Below are 15,891 nucleotides of genomic sequence, written 5' to 3'. Positions count from 1 at the left end.
CAAGACTCAGGGTTACTCCTGGCACTGCATTCAGAAATTATTCCTATTCAGTAGAAAATTTTAGTAGATAAGTCTCTCTTAGGATCTGAGTGCAGAATCAGGTTATAAAGATTATTTAGCTATTTTTTTAACCTCAATATGCACAAAATTATTATATTGGCATTGTTCCTTTTTTGCATAGGCACATTAAAATGGGGGAAATTCTACATATAGAAAGTTCTTTTTTTTTTTTTTTTGGCCACACTAGTTTGATGCTCAGGGGTTACTCCTGGCTAAGGGCTCAGAAATTGCCCCTGGCTTGGGGGACCATATGGGACGCCGGGGGATCGAACCGCAGTCCTTCCTTGGTTAGCGCTTGCAAGGCGCTTACATCTAGCGCCACCTCACCGGCCCCTAGAAAGAAGTTATTATCTAATAGGGATAAGAACTCAAAAATTTTATAGTGGAGGGGCACCGTTCACCCTGAGCATTTGTCATAGTGACTTGACTTAGGTCTCAGTTGATTGGACATTGACCTTTCAACTCCGAATCTTGGATATCATCTTTGGAACTGGCACGATTTTCTGCACCAACACTAGAAGTCAAATTCCCCCCTAGGGAGGCCCTAATGCCACCCTGGCACAAACTTGTTACTGGGTAGGTTCATATGAGAGCCTGATGACTAGGAAGCAGCAACAACTTGCTCTAAGGCAAGTTTCTCTGCCTTGTCACCTAATGGTAAGATGAAATCAAAGACACTCCATAACACCCCTGCTTCAACATAGGATCTGTGCAAGAACTAGGATCTCTAATTACTGCCTATGACAACTGAAATTGAGTAGAACTTTTCCTGGGACAATGAAGAAAGACCTTGGGATTGGACAATTAGTTTGCCCAGGGACTATAATCGGTTTTATGCTTCATGGGTAGAGACACCCAGGTTTGTTTGTTTGTTGTTCTTTGTTTTTAATAAGCCAATATCCTTTCCAATATCCCCAAAATTTTCTGTGCCTATGCAAAATAAAATAAAAAAAACAACAAAACCCTTTCCACCCCCCCCTTTTATTACATTTTATTTGTATCTCCTAGATAATTTATCATATAACCTTGGGACATAATGCACTTTGTTTTACCTCATGTTTCTGCATATTTCTATAAATAGAGATATGGGAAAAAAAGTGGATGGGGTTCAGGGGCCAAGTGGTCTCAGGTACATTGGTGGAAAAAAAAAAGGTCAGAGGGGGCAGAGCAGTGCTGCAAGTGGTAAGGTGTCTGCCTTGCATGTGCTAGCCTGGGATGGGCCATGATTTGATTCCCTGGCATCCCATATGGTCCCCTAAGCCAGGAGCAATTTCTGAACTCATAGCCAGGAGTAACCCCTGAGAGTCACTGGGCCTGGCCAAAAACCCAAAAAAAATAAAAATAAAAAGGTTAGAACTAAATACTCAAGCCAAACCAAAGTCAATGACAATAGAATCAAGAGACCCCAAACTATAACAATCTAAACTAAAATAGACCTGTTACACTGGTAGGCCATGGGGCTAGTGGTGGAGGTATGGGATGCTGGGAACTTTTGTGGAGGTAGGTCTGGTGGTGGGTATGGCCCTAATTAACTGTCACAATATGCCTAAAATACAACTATAAAAGACTTGTAATTAAAATGGTCTTTAAAAAAAGAAAAAGAAACCGGGGCCGGGCGGTGGCGCTAATGGTAAGGTGCCTGCCTTGCCTGCTCTAGCCTCGGACGGACCGCGGTTCGATCCCCCGGCGTCCCATATGGTCCCCCAAGCCAGGAGCGACTTCTGAGTGCATAGCCAGGAGTAACCCCTGAGCATCACCGGGTGTGGCCCAAAAACCAAAAAAAAAAAAAAAAAGAAAAGAAAAAGAAATTACTTCTGGCAGGTTTGGGTGACCATATGTGATGCCAGGGATCAAACCTGGGTTGGCCACATACATGGTAAACACCCTACCCACTAACTGCTGTCACTCTGGTTCCTATTCTGTGTTTTAAGTGCTGTTATCACACCACCTCATTTCATAAATTCAAACCATGAGGCATAGTGAAGTCATGATTCAGTTTGTACAGGCTCACGAAGTTCACAAGTGTCAGGATTCAAACCTAGGCAGTCTGATTCCTGTAGTGTAGTTTTAATCACTATACAAATAGGTCATCAATAGTAAAATTTGCTTCCATATTGGTCCAGTTGTGCCCTTGAATCAAGTCAGATGTGCCTAACCATCCTCCAGAGAAATTCCAGAGTATTGAGTTGAGGAGTAGATTGGGAAGAGAAATTCTGGAGAAGCTGGAAAGGTTTTGTATGCTTAAGTCTGAAGCAAAAATAGGTGCAAGACTTATAGAAGGGGTATGTTCTTGTAATAAATGAGTTAGAAATCAGTTTTCTAAACACAGTTAACTAACTGGAAAGAGATCATACTGGATGTGAGACAACCAAATCCAGTGGTCATCAGGAAACAAGGCCATAGGGATGATGTCTTAGGACTTTTGTCTAGCTTACAGAATGAGAGACTCTTTGAAAATTTAGGGCCCAAACATTTATACATAAATAGAAAAATTGCAGATAGAATTTTGATATTTTTTTATCCAATTTAAACAAAAGTCTACTTTGGGTTTGAGGGCCTGGTCTTTTAGAGACTTGCCTTTCAGCTTTGAGGCTGTGTTCAGAATCCCAGCCATGTTCAGTGCTGAGTGTGATGCCAGTTTGAAATCCTGTCATCACAGCCAAGTGTGCTAAGGCAAGGTTCAGGATTCCAGGCTTTCTTACTGTTTCTTTGAATCTTGACATGTCCTGACTCAGAGGTGTGACAGGAGGATAGAATGAAGTTTGCCTTTTTTCTGCATACTATTTACTTAGCTATAGGAGCTATTTACCAGATGCAGCTCCTGCAGGCTCTTTCCTTGCTCTATCTTATAGGGTAAAATACTTCTAGCCTAGAATACCCTTGAGTTCTCAAAACTCATTTGCCAACTGTTCTTGGACTTTTTTTTTTAGGGTTTCTGCAGTGAATCAGACTCTTGTGGGACCTGAATAGGCAGCCCTGGGTGGATGCTTGGCTTCCAGACAAGGGCTCTGCTCTTCCTTGTTGTTGAAGATGGAAGTTATTGCTACTTTACTCTTCCTCCTCCAAGTGACAGCTCTTGTCTGCTCTCCATGGCAGTGAACCTGAAAGCTGCCACCCTGATCTTCACTCCTCCAGCTTTTCGAGTCACTTAATAAGCACCTATTTTTGTACTAAATCCTTTCATCCTTGAAATATTCAGATTGGTTTCTGGTTTTTTTTTTTTTGGGGGGGGGTCCACACCCATTTGATGCTCAGGGGTTAGTTCTGGCTAAGTGCTCAGAAATTACCCCTGGCTTGGGGGGACCATATGGGACTCTGGGGGATCGAACCACGATTTGTTCCTTGGCTAGCACTTACAAGGCAGACACCTTACCTCTAGCGCCACCTCGCCGGCTCCAGATTGGTTTCTGTTTTCATAAGTCAATCCTTACAGTATTTGGTATAAGAAGAAATTTTCTAATTTTGGTCTTAAAAATTAGGAATCTGAGATGGGGTGGGTAAGGTATCTGCCAATTTGAGATTTGAGGATGACTCCACTCTGATCTAAGGGGAGGAGCGTATATTTGTATTCCAGAGTAAAAACAGTGATAAAACTATCTCTATGGGTTATTGTTTGTGGTAGTGCCAGGTCATTGCTGAGAGAAGGTTGGGAAACCTGGGCGCTGTTGTGAGGGGCCATAGTCAATAGTGTGACTTTGAGCACTGAGAGCACTAGGAACTAGAGTCCTTATGGAAAATCATCAGGTGGATTACCACCTCAGCCACAGTAATGAGAACAAATGTTTCTTCTAAATATACTAATACTTTTCTCTGAAAGTAACAGGCCTATGATTAAACTGTTCTCAAAATTTGATTCTGCAGATTGAAGTGTAAGTCAATTTATACTTATATCCTTGCAATCTTTTATGTGTATCCAGGTTAACTGTAAATAAGAACCCAGAACTTGAATGAAGACATTTAAATTCGATGGGGCTGAGAATGTTCAACTTCACTGAGCTTTTTATCCCTCTCGGGAAAAGTTCTCTTGGACCCTACTTGCAGTGCTTCCTTGAAAACAGGACACAGATTTTGTTGTTACTAAGCTGGGGTGATAGCATAGCCAGAAGGGCATTTGCCTTGCATGGGGCTGACCCACTCAGGTTTGAATTCTGGCTTCCCATATGGTCCCTTGAGACTGCCAGGAGTAATTTCTAGGGGCAGAGTCAGGAATAACCACTGAGTGTTGCCAAATGTAGCCCAGAACAAACAAACAAAACCCCCAAACCAGATTTTGATGTTGCTTTGTAGCCACATCTGACAGAGCTTAGGAGCTCAGTGTTTTGGACGGCACTCCTTGTGATTCTCAGGGAAATAGGCAGCGCTGACCATTAAATGGGTATTTTATGCATGCAAAGCATGTGCTTCAGCCCTTTGAGATATCTTATTCTCATTCATAGTTTTTCTTCTTTTTTTTTTAAATTACTTTATTTAAACACTGTGGTTACAAGATTGTCCATAATACAGTTGGGTTTTTTCATAATTACAAAATTTCTTATGATTGAGTTTCAGTCATACGATGTAAAATATCTTTTGCCAGTGCATATCTCCTGTCACCAATTTTCCATCTGCCCTCTGCTCTGCCTGCCTCTGGGGAAGACATTTCCTCCCTTTCCCTTTAGACACAGTGGTTTGCAATATTGTCACTGAAGGGTATTATGCGTATCACTTTGTCTCCTTTCAGCACCCCGTTCTTGGCCATAGGGTCATTTCCAACTACCATTGTCATTGTGATCCCTTCTCTGCCCTAACTGCACCCTTGCCCTCCACTATTTGTGGCAAGCTTCCTATCTTGGACTGATCCTCTTGGCCCTCTATTGTCTCTGAGAATTATTACCATATGATTTTTATTAGCCTGTGCATGAGTGTGATATTCTATGTCTATTCTTCTTCCTCAGACTCATTTTGCTTAGCATAATACTATTCATTATCCATTCTTGTATAAGCAAATTTTATGACTTTATTTCTCCTAACAATTGTATAGTATTTCATTATGTACACAGTTTCTTTAGCTACTCATCTGTTCTTGGTCACTTGGATTGTTTCTAGATTCTGAACTATTGTGAATAGTGCTACAATGAACATAGGGATGCAGAGAGCTTTTCTGCATTGTGTTTTTGGGCTCCTAGCGAATATTCCTAGGAATATACGTATATTTGCTAGGAATGTATTGCTGGATCATATGAAAGCTCAATTTCTAGTTTTTGAGGAATGTCCATATTGTTTTCCAAAAAGGCTGGATTAGTCAACATTCCTACCAGCAGAGAATGAGAGTCCTTCTCTCCCCACATTCTTATTAGCACTGGTTGTTCGTGTGTGTGTGTGTGTGTGTGTGTGTGTGTGTGTGTGTGTGTGTGTGTGTGTGTGTGTGTGAGAGAGAGAGAGAGAGAGAAAGAGAGAGAGAGATGCGTGTCATTTTCTGTGGTGTGAGATAATATCTCAATGTTGATATGTTGATTTGATTTGCATCTCCCCGATGATTGGTGATGTAGAGCATTTTTTCACAATCTAGGTTTCATCTTAGAAACAAATCACTTTGTCCCCTTTCAGCACCCAGTTCTTGTCCAGAGTTATCAGTTCCATCTATCATTGTCATAGTGAGCCTTTCTCTACCCTAAGTACCTCACTGCTGTTTGTGGTAAGCTTCCTACCATTTCTTTTTCTAAGTTCTGTACATATCTTTTGTGAGATGTTCTAATATTAGATGATACATTTGGATATCTTTTTCACTCTTATTTTATTTATTTATCTAACTCTAAAAACTGTGGTTTATGAATTTTGTTCATAATAGTTTTTCAAGCAGTCAATGTTTCAATATCAGTCCCATCACTAGTATGACATTCTCTTCAGCACTGTTCCCAGTTTGCTACCCACCCCTAAGTCTGCCCCAAGCAAAAACAAAATAATTTTTATATTGCTTGCTATTATAAAATGGCTAATGGAATTATCAAAAGTACTCTAGTAAAAGAAAAATCTTATATCTCTCAATTGGGGCACTAAAGTCATTGTCTGGGGGGCCAGATCAATAGCACAGTGGATAGGGCATTTGCCTTGCATGTGGCCAACCAACCCAGTTTTGATCCCCAACTTCCCAGATGGTCCCAGATAGTTCCCAGCCAGGTGTGATTTCTGAGCACAGAATGAAAAGTGAATGCTGCTGGATGTGGCCCAAAAACCCAAACCCAAAATAAATAAATAATAAAATCATAGGTGGCACAAGCGGTAAGGCATCTGCTTTGCCCATGATAGTCTAAGACAAACCTTGGTTTGATCCCTGGCATCCCATATGGGCCCCCAAGACAAGAACAATTTCTGAGCGCATAGCCAGAAGTAACCCCTGAGCATCACTGGGTGTTGACCCCCTAAAATAATAAAGTCATTGGGATTTGACACACTGTTTTTTGCTAGTTGAGTCATTATTGATTCTGTATTGAGCCTAGTTGGCTTCTATACTATTTTCCATCTAATTTAGCTTACTCCTATTATGGATCAGTATTATGGAATTTATATGGATCACGCTATAAGAACATCAGAATCTGTAGAACTGAACTAATGAGTTTTGCCAGCTTGGCTTGACTTGCATTTCTTCTGAGATTAGTCATGAAGCTATGAAGCTGGGCCATTGTTTACATGGTTGTGACTGTGGGGTGTGGGTGTGGCTGCTGGGGCTTCTGGAGTACGGGGGGAGAGGGGGTTGATGGCACATTCTGAAAAGACTCAGAGTTTCCAATCCCAATACTGGTATACCTGGGATTTTCATCAGTTTGGAGTCTCTGCAGAGGTTAGTCATAAAGGAGTAAAGTTGGGTCATTTGCATGGCTCAGACTATGGGTTGGGGTGTGGCTGCTGAAGCTTTGGCATTATGGGGACGCCTCTCAATGGTATCCCAAAGTTTTCAGTCTGAAGACTGGTATACAATGAATGTTAGTGTCTTGGTTTACATCTTTTCTGATTTTAGTTGGGAAGCTAGGAAGTTGGGCTTCTGTTTACATGATAGTGGCTGTATCTGTTGTAGATTTGTCTGCTTTTTTTCACTCTATTTTTATTTGTTATTTTTTGAGACACACCCAAAAATGCTCAGGACTTATTCCTGTGTCTGCACTAAGGTGGTCTTTGGTGGAAATATGGATGGAACCCTGGTTGGGCACATGAAAGCAAGCACTTTACCTGCTGTACTGTCTTTTCAGCCCCTCCTTTGCATGCTTTGTGTGAGTGTGTGTGTGTGTGTGGGGGGGGCATTCTGAAGTGCTCAGGGCCTATTTTTATCTCTGCACTCAGAGATCACGCCTGGTGGTGTTTAGGAAGACTATATGAAGTGCCAGGATTGAACCCAAATTGTCCACCTGTAAGGCAAATGCCCTACCTGCTATACTGTTGCTCCAGGCCCAAACTTTTTCACTCTTTTAAGGTATATTCTAAAACTGGTCTATAAGGAAATTCAGATCATTGAACTTTTCTTTCATGTTTAATGAGTTTTATGTCTCATTTGCATATAATTGCTTACTTCAATCTCTTCACAGGAATTTTTCAGATTAAACGATATGTGTTTAAAGAATCCTAGTAAAGAATCCTAGTAAACACTCAAAATAAAACAAAAACTTGCATAGAGAAAACTGAAAGAACTAATATAAAAGCAAGTAAACATATCCTGATAGTATGTTCATCTTGTGTTTTGCTTCTTTTGTTTTATAGTGATGTCATGGTAATATTTATGACTACCCAAGAAGATGCAGGGATGAGAAACCTTAATCATAACTTTGATGGTGGGAAATGGGAGAGATGATGTTCTGAGGGTTATTATTGCAACTTTCTACAGTAGTCTGAGACTGAGGTAGTGACTTGACTTGAAATCATCGCAAAACAGGTTAATTCTGCATCTTTTCCAACCCAGTCTATCTCTGCATAATTTTATCCTGTATTGGTCAAGGTCTCTGTGTTTCTTTGGTTATTTCTTTTGTCAAACTTGCTCTCTCTTCTTGTAAATATGTATACTCTATTTAAATCATTTTAAGCATCCTATGACCAATCTTTTCTTTTTTCTTTTTTTTTTTTTTTTGTTTTTGTTTTTGGGCCACACCCGGCGGTGCTCAGGGGTTACTCCTGGCTGTCTGCTCAGAAATAGCTCCTGGCAGGCACGGGGGACCATATGGGACACCGGGATTCGAACCAACCACCTTTGGTCCTGGATCGGCTGCTTGCAAGGCAAACACCGCTGTGCTATCTCTCTGGGCCCCGACCAATCTTTTCTTTTATCTTTCTATCCCTTACCCTATGTTTTCTTTCTCTATAATATATATGTATATATATGTATGTATATATAAATTGGTTTTTGGGTCACACCCAACAGTGCTCAGGGATTACTCCTAACTTTACATTCAGAAATCACTCCTGGCAGGCGCAGGGGATCATATGGGATGCTGAAATTCGAATCACCAACCTTCTGCATGCGAGGCAAAGGCTTTACCTCCATGCTATCTCTCCGGCCCCTCTATAATATTTTTTAATACATATTCTAGGGCTACCATCATGTGATCCTGCATGGTCTCCATGGTGACTATCTTAGTGGCCCATTTCATGATGTTCATAGTGATCTCTGTGACCCATTTCATGCCTGTTATAATGGCCTCTTCCATGTCCACCATGTCCATGATTCATGCCATGACCCCCTCCATGGCCAATTCTGTGTACAAAGTCATGTGCTTCTCCATGTACCAGTTCATTTCCCAGGCTGTGGAATATTCCAGATTCCAGGCCTGAGTCTAGACCAAGGCCAATTCCATGACCATGAGGGTAAAAAGTGCCTCCATTTACCAAGGGAAGTGAAAAATTCTGAAAGAGAAAAAATAAGATTATTATATTATTATGAAAATATAAAATTATTATGTTATTCTCTTCTCCTTTTTTCTTTACATAAACCTGCCTCACTAGTATCATTTTTAGTCACCTTCTCTGAAAGTCCAACCTGTGCCTCCTGCATCATGCTCTTAGCCTATTGAGCTATTTTTCCAGCCTTTGATAAAATTGGTCTGATAATTCTAGTTAATCATGTTAGCTGAGGAGAACCAAGGACAGCTACTAAATTATCTTCATCTAGGCAAAGACACCCCAAAGGGGGAAGTACACTGTACTGTCCAGGGCTGAAACATGATAATATCAGTAAGATTTAAATCTCCAGGATGTTCTTCCAATGCTAAATACCTAATATTAGATTTTGTTTAATTAAGAGGCATTATTTTCATTATGATTTTTATTTTCAATGACAAAATTTCTTCTTATTTTGGCTAGACTTCATTTTTAACTTCATTTTTCTGCTTTACATATATCATGTTTTCTAGCTTAATATCATCTCTGATCTGTATATCACAGACCAAGATTTTCCTTCCAAGAATACTAACATATCTTACTTTCATTCTGAATTTTTTAGATGATTGGTTATTGTTTTGATTTTTCTTGTTTTATTTTCTGGCCACTAAGACAGTACACAAGGGTTTATCCAGGATCAGTGCTTGGGGATTTCTCCCAGCTGGTTTACAGAATCAAATACTTTCAGGATTTGGCCTCCTGTATGTAAACTTTGGCTTCTTACATGTAAAACATACATACACTCAACTCACTAAACTATCCTCTCCAGTCCATCTTTTCTCTCATTCTAAATATGCTAACATCACCATTTACATGAATTCTTCTCCCATTCATCATCCACCTATGTAGCTGCCTCCCCTTTTGCCCACTTTTCTACTTACCAGGCAAAAGCTCAGTCCTATCACCAGTCCTACACTGACGACAACTGCAGCCAGAGATATGAGGACAATACCCCAGGGCTTCAAATATCCACTTGGTTTTTTTGCATTTGTCGGTGAGTTGCTAGCTATGTTTGTGGCCAAGCTGACTGGGCTTGTTTTATGGGAGATGGTGCTGGTTGTGGGAGACCTGGTTGACTCAAGTGCTGATTCTGTCCTTGATGTCCTGGTACTTTGCATTGAGGAGGTTTTAATGATGGATGTGCCCATATTTGGGACTGACGGAGGGGAAGTATTGCTGGTAGTAGTGACTGTGGATTTCATTCCAGGGGTTTTGGTGACAGATGTGGAAGTGACTGTTTTTGTTTCAGTAGTTCTGGTGCCTAGGAAAGAGGTCATACAACAAGATGTAGTAGAGGTAATGAAAAGAGAAGCAGATATCCTTAAGCATAGGTTAAAATCGACATGAGGTTGGGGCGGGAGTGATGGCACAAGCAGTAGGGCATTTGCCTTACACACGCTAACCTAGGACTGTCCGTGGTTCGATCCCCCAGCATCCCATATAGTATCCTATGCCAGGAGTGATTTCTGAGAGCAGAGCCAGGAGTAACCCCTGAGTGTCACTTTGTGTGGCCCTAAAAGAAAAACAAAAAACAAACAAAACCCCCACAAAAAATAAAAAAATAGACATGAGGTTAATATGGAAAAGTATTGATACAAATTAAAGAAGGATAAGGCTAGAATATAAGAGATTAGGAGTTTAGATAAGGAAATTGATTCTAATATGTGCAGTAGCTCAGCCAAAGTCTAGAGTAAAATAGAAGAAATAGCTGAAAGAGCAGCCATTAAGCATTAGAATTAAACTTGTGCTTAGAGAAGAGTTAGTAGCTGATGTGACTGTGCTGGTGATGAATTGACGAGAAAATTCAGGTATTTTAGTGGACATCAAGGTGGTAGGAGAGACTGTGAACTGTCTTGAGATATTGGTAGAGACTGTGGCAACCCCAGATCAGAAGACCATAGAGGAAATGATGTGAAAATGAAGGTTATGGTAAACTTTGGGACTGTCATTAGAATAGAAAGTGATGTTTCCAGGTGCAATGGAGAACATGGTGGGCACAGATGTCAAAAGGGAAGTTGTGATACTATTTTAGGTTGCACTAGAAACATTTGTGGTCTCAGAAATTGTGGTGCTATTTGTAATAGATAGAGAGAAAGTGGACAAATCTGTAATAAGTAAAGAGGCTAGTGATACCAACGTAGACTTGAGGGTCTTGAAGTCTGTACTAGAGTGTATAGTGTTCATGGATGCTATGATGGGTTTTAGGGAAGAATAGAAGCTGTGGGAAAAGATACTATGTTAATAGATTCTGAGGGAATCTTATAAGCTGTGCTGTAGGGCAGATTAGTCTGAAATTTTGAAGTGTAGTCTGTGGTGATCTAGGAGTATGTGATTAGCAGTGATGGTATGATTTCAAAGTAAATGATTGACACAGAGGTCTTAATAGGTATAGATATAGTGTTTTCAAAGACTTTGGAGAAAGTACCAGGAGTATTAGAAACTGAAGATGAAACCTTGATGAGAACAGACTCAAAGTTAAGGTAAAGTAGAAGATACTGTGGTATTAGATCAGGTATAGTTTCCACTGAAGACAGTAGAGGTCATGGGTACTATAAGGAGGGCTACAGTGTGATCAGAGCCTCCAGTGAAGTCAATGGTATGAAAAGATACAGAGAAAGTCTCCATGGGCACTGTGGAAACTATGAAAGATGCAGAGTTATAGAGATTTCAGTGGAGATTGAAAGGGTGTTAGAGGCAGCACTAAATATTTATTTATACTCCAGGAATTAATATTAGATGTCATATAAGGACAGGAGATGATGTGCTGTTATAGTCAATAGTGGAATCTGTAGAGGGGACTAGCATAACTAAATTTTAAATTTTTGGAAAAAGTAAGAGTAATGAGAGACAGAAATGGTATAAGAGAGTGTGGTAAAGCCACAGATAACATGAAAGACAACAGTCTAGTGATGACTGTAAAAATTTCAGGGGCTAAAGTGGCCTATGAACTGGCAGTGAATCTCACATGCTCATAGACTTTTTATGTTGAAAGCAGTAGACACAGGTGCAATAACAGGAAGGTCTGGATAATAATTGTTGTATTGGCAGCTGAAATGGTGTCAGATTAGGGGAGTTAGCTGTACGAGAAAGAAATGCTATGATGTGTATTGTAGGTAATGATGTTGTGTTACTTTCCTCAAATGTGGGGCAAGTGTGGTATGTGTACCATGATATGTGTTACGACACTGTGGTTTTGGTAGATAAAAATGATATTAATGAGGTTATCTATAAGTCCATATTTATATCTTGTAATGACATTTATATCAAGGAGCTTAATTGGCGACATCATTGCATCAGATAGGGAACTGAGGTATCTGTGGTAACAAAAGTTATGAAAGTAATATTGGCTGTGTCTAAGTAATGCCTATAAAATAGTGCTCTGAGAAATAAGATTATCTTAGTAATAGAAAATATGATACTAGTAATGATGGCCACTCAAAATATGAAATAAAGAGCAGTGTACCTGATGAAGGGCAAGAAGACAAAGAAATAAGAATAATAAGTATAATACATAGATATCTGGTAAAAAATCCATAGAATATACCACAATAGAATGAGAAAAAAGATATGCTACAAAACAGAATTATGATCTCAGAGATAACAGTGAAAGCTGAATTAATTTCAGAAGACTAAAAAGTCCAATATAAAGAAAATAGACTAGCAAAAATAATGGAGATAAAAAGGTATCATCAATACCAATGCTTATAAAAGCAATACCAATTGTGCTTGTGCCTCCAGTATTCCCCGAGGTGATGGTGGTAGTTGTGGTGGTGGGGCCTGTCATGCTGGTGCCTGATGCTGTTTGGGAAGTCACGCTGGTCTGAGAGACAGGGCTGCTAATGGAGGGTGTGCTTGAGCTTGCCCTCATCGTCGGCTGGGGAGAAGGACTGGGAGAAGGTTTGGGAGCCTTACCTGTCGAGGACAGAGTGGTGGACATAAGCGTTACTGCACTTGACATGGTCTCTGGTGTTGAGTTGGCATGCATTGTGTCCGAAGATGATGTTGGTACAGGAGACTTGGATGAAAATGTGGTAGTAGGCAATGCAGAAGACCTCGAAGGTGCAGTCACAGCTGACATCATTCCAGACTCCGTGGTTGGCTCAGTAGTGGTCACCGTAATACTGCCAATTGGGGTGGGCTGCGACAGGGTGGTGCTCTCCTTTGCTGTCGTTTTTCTACTCAACACAGAGTCCGACAGTGGACTAGTCGTCTTGGTGGTCAGAGGAGTGGTTTTGAAGATTGGAGAAGAAAGAGTCATGGGCCCAGAGGTGGCAGTAGAGAGCTTGGTATCTTCGGAGGGACTGCTTGTGCTGCTAGTTTTCACTGAGGTGAAGGTGGTAGTTGTGGTGGTGGGGCCTGTCATACTGGTGCCTGATGCTGTTTGGGATGTCGTGCTGGGAGCAGGTTCGAAGGCAGTTCTGGTCTTGGACAAAGTGGTGGACACCAGCGTTGCTGGGGTTGATGTGGTCTCTGGAGTCAAGGTGGTACGCGTGATGTCCGAAGATGATGCCGGAGCAGGAGATGTGGACATAGATCGGGTAGGAGGCAATTTAGAAGAGCTCGAAGGTGAAGTCACAGCGGACGTCGTGCCAGATCCTGTGGAGGACTCTGTGGGGGCCACTGTAATACTGGCAGCTGATGTGGGCTGCAACAGGGTGGAGCTCTCATTTGCTATCGTTTTTCCACTCGACACAGAGTCCGAAAGTGGCCGAGTCGTCTTGGTGGTCAGAGAAGTGGTTTCCGAGTTTGTAGGAGAGAGCGTTGTGGGCCCAGAGGTGGCAGTGGAGAGCTTGGTGTCTTCTGAGGGACTGCTAGTGCTGCCAATGTTCCCCGTTGTGACAGTGGTGGTGGTGGTGGTGGTGGTGGTGGTGGTGGTGGTGGTGGTGGGGCCTGTCATGCTGGTGCCTGATGCTGTTTGGGATGTCGTGCTGGTCTGAGAGACAGGGCTGCTATTAGAGGGTGTGCTCAAGCTTGCCGTGTTCGGCAGGGGAGAAGGGCTGGGAGCAGGTTTGGAGGCTGTACCGGCTGTGGAAAGAGTGCTGGACATCAGCGACGCTGGGGTCGACTTGGTCTCTGGAGTTGAGGTGGTGCGCATGGTGTCCAAAGATGATGTTGCAGCAGGAGACGTGGACCTAGATGTGGTAGGAGGCAATGCAGAAGAGTTCAAAGGTGCAGTTACAGCAGACATCTTGCCAGACCCTGTGGATGGCTCTGTGGTGGTCACCGTAACACTGCCAGTTGGTGTGTGCTGCGACAGTGTGGTGCTCTCATTTCCTGTCATTTTTCCACTCGTAACAAATTCCGACAGTGGGTCAGTCATTTTGGTGGTCAGAGGAGTGGTTTGCGAGGATGTAGAGGAGAGCGTCATGGGCCCAGAGGAGGCAGTAGAGAGCCTGGTGGCTTCTGAGGGACTGGTTGTGCCACCGGTGTTCCCAGAGGTGACAGTGGTGGTGGTGATGGTGATGGTGGTGGTGGGGTCTGTCCTGCTGGTGCCTGATGCTGTTTGGGATGTCGCGCTGATCTGAGATGTAGGGCTGCTAATGGAGAGTGTGCTCGAGCTTGCCAAAATTGGCGGCAGGGGAGAAGGGCTGGGAGCAGGTTTGTAGGCCGTACCAGTCATGGGTGGAGTGGTGGACATCAGCGTTCTTGGGGTGGACTTGGTCTCTGAAGTTGAGGTGGTGTGCGTGGTTTCCAAAGACGGTGTTGGAGCAGGAGACATGGACGAAGATGTGGTTGGAGGCAATGCAGAAGAGCTTGATTGTGCAGTCACAGCAGACGTCAGTCCAGACCCCGTGGAGTGCTCTGTGGTGGCCTTTGTAACACTGACAGCTGGAGTGGACTGCGACAGTGTGGTGCTCTCATTTGCTGTCGTTTTTCTACTCGATACAGATTCCGACAGTGTGTCAGTCGTTTTGCTGGTCATAGGAGTGGTTTCCGAGGTTGTAGAAGAGAGAGTCGTGGGCCCAGAAAAGACACTAGAGAGCCTGGTGGCTTCTGAAAGACTGGTTATGCTGCCAGGGTTCACGGATGTGAAGGTGGTAGTGGTGGTGGTGGGGCTTGTCATGTTGGTGTCTGATTCAGTTTGGGATGTTGCACTAGTCTGCGAGGCAGTGCTGATAATAGAGGGTTTGCTCGAGCTTGCCGTCGTTTTCGGCAAGGGAGAATGGCTGGAAGCAGGTTTGGAGGCCGTACCACACGTGGACAGAATGGTGGACATCAGCGTTGCTGGGGTTGAAATGGTCTTTGGAGTTGAACTGGTGCGTGCGGTGTCTGAAGATGATGCTGGAGCAGGAGATGTGGACGGAGATGTGGTAGGAGGCAATGCAGAAGAGCTTGATTGTGCAGTCACTGCAGACGTTGGTCCAGACCCTATGGAGTGCTCTGTGGTGGCCATTGTAACACTGACAGCTGCAGTGGAGTGCAACAGTGTGGTGCTCTCATTTGCTGTCGTTTTTCCACTCGATACAAATTCCGACAGAGGTTCAGGCGTTCTGGTGGTCAGAGGAGTGGTTTCCGAGGTTGTAGCAAGTAGGGTCGTGGGCTTAGAGGTGGCAGTGGATATCTTGAAAGTTTCTGAGGGACTGGTTGTGCCACCGGTGTTCCCCGAGGTGACGGTGCTGCTGCTGGTGGTGGTGGTGGTTGGGGTTGTCATGCTGGTGCCTGATTCTGTTTGGAATGTCGCGCTAGTCTGCCAGGCAGGGCTGCTAATGGAGGGTGTGCTTGAGCTTGCCATCGTCGGAGCCAGGGGAGAAGGGGTGGGAGCCAGTTTGGAGGTCGTACCAGCTGTGGACAAAGTGGTGGACATCAGCGTTGCTGTGGTCAACATAGTCTCTTGAGTTGAAGTGGTCTGTGTGGTGTCCGAAGATGATGTTGGAACAGGAGACGTGGACGAAGATGTGGTTGGAGGCAGTGCAGAAGAGCTTGATTGTGCAG

The 15,891-nt window shown here is 42.9% G+C and overlaps 1 protein-coding gene across 1 annotated transcript in view; it reads right to left on the bottom strand.

Annotated features, from left to right (window-relative positions):
* MUC21 (mucin 21, cell surface associated) overlaps nt 1–8,738 on the bottom strand; it is a 34,312-nt gene extending 25,574 nt beyond the window's left edge. Inside the window, exon 1 of the mRNA XM_049764774.1 lies at nt 8,619–8,738. Coding sequence (XP_049620731.1) covers nt 8,619–8,738 — 120 coding nt within the window. The remainder of the gene's footprint in view (nt 1–8,618) is intronic.
* Between the last annotated feature and the right edge of the window lie 7,153 nt (nt 8,739–15,891).

Source organism: Suncus etruscus, chromosome 18 (assembly GCF_024139225.1).
Source record: "Suncus etruscus isolate mSunEtr1 chromosome 18, mSunEtr1.pri.cur, whole genome shotgun sequence".
Taxonomy (NCBI): domain Eukaryota; kingdom Metazoa; phylum Chordata; class Mammalia; order Eulipotyphla; family Soricidae; genus Suncus; species Suncus etruscus.
This window is presented reverse-complemented; position numbering and strand designations above follow the sequence as displayed.